We start from the raw sequence: 5612 nt of genomic DNA on the forward strand, positions 1-5612 counted from the left end.
AAAACTAGTCTTTATTAGCCCGGCAGGAAAGTGCCGAAACAGTACCGACGCACTATTTGAAGTCAGTAACTGATAATATTTTTTATCCAGGCAAAGTATTGTATAGTTATAAATACGTTAAAATCACTGACACAAAAACAAATTACGCCATTTTCTGTGAACCTTAAGTTACGTCCCTAAATACAATTTTTTTCCGAAGAATGAAAATGAAAAAAGAATGAAAAAAATATATTGAAAATATCAAATATATCACGACAGCATTATTTTCTTGTAATTACGTAACGATTTGCTTCAAATTTTATCCAGTAGCAGATAAACTCTGTTGATGTTGTGTAACACAAAGGTTTCGGGGTCCACCCCTAGAGGGAGGATGGTCTTGGGACTCAGAGACACCCTGTAGTCTTTTAAAACAGTCACCAGGGCTATTTTCGTCTGTAGCAGCCCAAAACGTAGGCCTGGAAGAAAATTAATATCAAATATCGCTCTAGAAAAGTCAAACTGCTTGAAGAATAGACGATATTCCTCACCTATACAGTTTCGGGGGCCTTCGCCGAAGGGCAGGTAGGTGAAGGGTCGCCTGTTGTCCTTGTTCTCGTTGCTGAACCGATCTGGGTCCCATTTCTCCGGGTCAGGCCAATATTCCGGGTCGTGGTGCAAGCCCAGAGCCGGTATTAGCACGGTGGTACCCTTCTCCACGGTGACGCCAGTGTCCTGGAGTTTGTGGCTTTTGGTGCACACTCTGGTGATGGTCGCCACGGGAGGCCAAAGGCGTAGAGATTCTGGAGTTTGGATAGCAAGAAGATGAAAGAAAATAGGAAATGTGGAAACTTGTGCATAATAATTTTTAGAAAAAAGTATGAAGCAAACGAGTACCAAAATTTTGAATTCCCTTCCCATGCTTTGATTTTTTCAATCCTCCATTGGGTGTAGTTCACTTTTTGTGTGCGAAACCACGAAAAATTTTATAATTAATTTACAATTAAAATGTACTTTAATATCACAAATATGACAACAATAATAATTCTAGAGAATGATGACAGTCATTAAATATACTAAATATCTATTGCAAAACATTTCTTTAAATAATTTAAATACTAGTCAATTAATGGCAAGCATGGGCGTAGCTAGAATGCTTTGCTTGGGCTGCAAACTCTATGGAGCCTCTAAAAAAAAAAGCTTTCACAATCAGCAACTTACAGGATGAAATTTCAAAAACCTGAACACGTTTTGATTTCATTCTAAAATAAGGTCACACAGTCAGCGATTTGCCGATATGCCGGTATGATAGACGATAATATTAGATCTTTTTTCTGGCGTGGGTCGTGCACACCTCTGCTCCGCCCTAGCTACGCCCATGATGGTAAGCTTTGATGTGGTTAGTCTATTAACTAATGTACCAATAGATAAAACTTTGAATAATATCAAAAATAAATTAGAAAATGAAAAACTACATATTTTCAATTAAATAATGAATTATATTAACAAGATGTCGGAATGGAAAATGGAGTCTTCGTTATCACCATTTCTAAGTGATGAATTATTTTGAAGAAATAAATAAAAAGATGTGTAAACGACATTTTTCCCGTTGAGAAATATTTTTCTAGAAAATATTAATAACAAGGAGCCAACAATTAAATTTACTTTGAAAACAGAAAACAATAATACATTAGATTTTCTACATATTTGTAATGTAATCGTTTATTGTTTCTCCTGCCCTTTAATTGGATTTGTATCTGTCTGGGCAGCTGTACTTTAAATAAATAAATAAAAATAAAATAAATATTTTAATAAAAAAATAGCAATTCTTTAGAAAAAAGTCTTTATAGGAAACCAACACACTACAACAAATATCTAAATTTTAATTCGATTCATTACATTGATATAAAAAATGTGTAATTAAATGTAGGTACTATAGAGCCAAATTGATTTCTTCAAAAGTGAAGTTTTTAATAACGAATTGAAATTCTAAAAAATGTAGTAATAAACTATAAATACCCCGGAATTGTGTCGAAAGAGTTTTTAAGAATGTTGAAAGAAATAGACAACAAAAGGAATTCACATCTACAAAAAAAAATTCAATTCATTTCTGAATTATCGGAAAAAATAAAGAAGAATAAGTAACAAATTTAACATTAGAACTGTCTTTCAGACAATTAATACTTTACCAGGGAAAAGGACAGTAAATTGCGTGAGATTTTATTTTTTATGAAGTGTTTCTTGTAACAATTGTTCTTTTTTTTTCTCTAGAACATGTTTTGTTGTTCTTGTCTATTACAATTTTCCATACTTCTTTTTTATAATAAGTATATTTGATCAGTAAGTGAGAAAGTAAAGTAATACAGAAAAATGTTTATATAAAAGTTGTACAGAATCAAAAAACCTAAAGGACAAAATTAATTTGAATCATACAGGGCGATGAGTAAAAACGGGACACGCCAAATATTACATTTTTTAATGGAACACCCTGTATATTTTTAACCATATGGATTTCTGAGAAAATTCTATATATGGCAATATAAACAGTTTAACATTTTAGTGCGGGGTTTCCAAGTTATGTTGGAAATTCTTCAAATTTTGGAAAAGCATGCCCTTGAAGAAGTTGTATTAACTTTCAACTACTAACACTTGGAACAAAAATTATTTTATATTTTATTTTATTATTATTTCTAACATTTGCCTATAACTCTGACTTATTAAACACAGAGTTATAGGCAAATGTTAGACAAAGGCTCCTATATTAGCTAGTATCGATATTTTATAAAGGGCATTTTTTATAATACGATCATTTTTAGAAAGTTCAAACTTGATTGTTTAAAATTTTTCAAATGTATTGTATTGTTCTATTTTAGTCACATATTATTAAGTATGTTCTACACCTAAAGTTGTTAGTTTTTAAGATGTAGCAACATTTCTTGAAAAACCTAATTTTTATTACTTTCGGTCGCACGAAATGGCTTTGGAAAAAACTGTCACATTGTGTCAACTTGTCAGTTCATAATTTATCATTCCGAGTCATTTTATTAGTTTAATATTTATTAGTTGGTATACTATAAAATAATAAAAATTAAGTTTATTCATAAATGTTGCTATATCCTAAAAACTAACAATATTAGATATAGAACATGCTTAATAAAAGTTGAAGCGGACCGATATGTGAATAAATTAGAACAATAAAATACAGGGTGTTTGTTCCATTTGTAAAATTTTATAAAATCAACTTTAAACTTTCTAAAAATGATTGTATTATAAAAAATGCTTATATATAAATTTTAAGATGCAAGCGCACCAAGCCGTGAAAGCGGTAAGCTCCGGGACAAGGTAATTTTGAATTTGGCATTCGTGTTTACACATTCATTTGAACAACATTCGTTTTATTTCCCATTATTATTAGTAATTTTGTTATTAAACTGCGGTTATTTGACTTTTGCGTTATTTTATAGGTTTCAAATATTTCATAAATAAATTTTGATACAAGTATTTATGTTTACCTTGTTTGTTTCTAGCATTACAATTTAATAATTTAATGTACATTTTTTGAGGTTATAACTATGAAGTTATCCGTTGTGGAATACCTAGCACATTTCCTATTTTAAATGCCAACTCTCGTTGTATATCAAAAGGAGAGGCAGTTTTTAACACTGGTCATGTGGTACTACATATGTGGGAAAATTTTGCAGTGATTTAAATTTAGAAAATTATTCATTGTGTCTGCAAACTAATGCCCTTACTAACAACCCTCTTGAAATTTAGGGAGTGTTGTCTGATGTTTGATGAAAACTTAATACTGGATTTTTCTTGGACCATGAACAACAACCATGAACTGAACAATAATAGTTCGACAATTTTTTCTTTTTATCCATAACTGCTGAAGTTTCCCTCACACTATTTTCTTAAAACAACAGTGTTCAAAAAACAGACACTAAACACAGTTTTAAATAAAATACAAAACGAAATATCTCGCACACAAGAAATGTTTAGCTGCATTAGCGGATAGGAGCCTTTATCTAACATTTGCCTATAAGTCTATCTAATTATTTAGTTCCAAGTATCTGAACTTCTTGGAGGTCATGTTTTTTTTTCAAAATTCGAAGAATTTTCTACATAACTTGGCAACGCCGCACGCACAAAAATGATAAACTATTTATATTGCCATACAGAATTTTCTAGGAAATCCATGTTTAAAAATATACAGGATGTTTCATTTAAAAAATGTAATATTTGGCGTGTCCCGTTTTTACTCATCGCCCTATACGTTTCACACTAATTTTGTCCTTTAGGTTTTTTGATTCTGTACAACTTTTATAAAAACTTTTTATCTGCATTATGAGTAACAAGGGAGTTATTTTACTTTCTCACACTAATGGCCCACCCTGTATAACATGCTTCAGGCGGCGAATATTCTGATCGGTTCTATATAGAACTCCCTGTATACGTACCATCAACAGCTTGTCCGAGATACTTCATCTCGGCGATGGCATCGTAGGTTATTTTATTATCGTGCTTCGCCAACACCTCCAGTATCTCTTCGCGAAGTTTTTTCTGCGCCACGTCGTTCCTGCTGATTTCGAAAAGGGCCAGGCTCGTCGTTGACGAGGAGGTCTCGAATCCCGCCGAGAAAAACAGGAAAACCTGCGCAATCAACTCGTTCATGCTCAGTCTCATCTCCGAATTCTTCAAATCGATCAGCAGCTGCAGCAGGTCGTTCCTTCTAAGGTTGTTTCGCTCCCTGTGACTGACGGTGTCCTTAATGCTGTGGAAGAAGAACCGTGATATGTCCTTCTGGATGTTCCTCACTCCCAATTTCTGGGCGAGGTTTGGCGCGTAGATGGACAGGAAGAGGTTAAGTCTGTCCGCCAGGCTGAATTCGTTGAATAGTTTGCGGCCCATCCTGCGGAATTCGGCGTCGGGGTCTTTGAAGCTGTTGCACTCGATGCCGAACGCACAGGACCCTGTTAACGCATGAAAGATAAGAAGTCGTAATCGCGTTTCTTTTAACAGCCACAACATTCGTGTCGACGTCCTCAAGACTAAAAGGTTTGATGATTGTACAACAATAAAAACTTTTATCCACGACTATTGTATAATATACCCATTATACGTCTGTTTGCTCGACCTTAATAATACCCATTAATCACGGCAGTGATTAATGAGTCATTAATCACTACTGTCAGATGCTTCCTTAATTTAGCTATAATATTATATTGTTCTGCTACAAACAATCCGTTTTTAAAATTTTATCGTGTAAACCACTAAATATTTTCAATTCAGTGCTGTACATATAAAAAAAAAATTAAAAAAGTGAATTTTCCTAGACCGGATTCGAACCCGGGACCCGCGGTTGGAAGGGAAAGAGCATCTACACTGAGCCATCAGCGACTTCATTTGTGCGAGTCGTATATCTGTTTCTTAACATACCATGTTTTTCGAAACATTTCAAAAAAAACTTCAACAAAAATATTTAGTAGTCGTGGATAAAGTATAGTATTCTACTCCCGTATAATGGGTATTATTCACTCGGTGATTTAGGCCACTCGCCTGCGGCTCGTGGCCGTAAACTTCACCTCGTGAATAATACCCATCATTATACGCTCGTTGAATAATATACTATTATT

General features: G+C 33.6%; 1 protein-coding gene across 2 annotated transcripts in view; it reads right to left on the reverse strand.

The window, feature by feature from the left end:
* Positions 1-213: 213 nt before the first annotated feature.
* LOC108909781 (probable cytochrome P450 6a13) overlaps positions 214-5612 on the reverse strand; it is a 12458-nt gene continuing 7059 nt past the window's right edge. For both annotated transcript variants that reach the window (XM_018714205.1, XM_018714204.1), the window contains exons 5-7: positions 4437-4949; positions 528-779; positions 214-455 (exon numbers count right to left, since the gene is read on the reverse strand). In XM_018714205.1, the coding sequence (XP_018569721.1) occupies positions 292-455; positions 528-779; positions 4437-4949 (929 nt within the window). In that variant the 3' untranslated portion in view covers positions 214-291. The remainder of the gene's footprint in view (positions 456-527; positions 780-4436; positions 4950-5612) is intronic.

This window comes from Anoplophora glabripennis, unplaced genomic scaffold, assembly GCF_000390285.2.
Source record: "Anoplophora glabripennis isolate ALB-LARVAE unplaced genomic scaffold, Agla_2.0 scaffold392, whole genome shotgun sequence".
NCBI classification, from domain to species: domain Eukaryota; kingdom Metazoa; phylum Arthropoda; class Insecta; order Coleoptera; family Cerambycidae; genus Anoplophora; species Anoplophora glabripennis.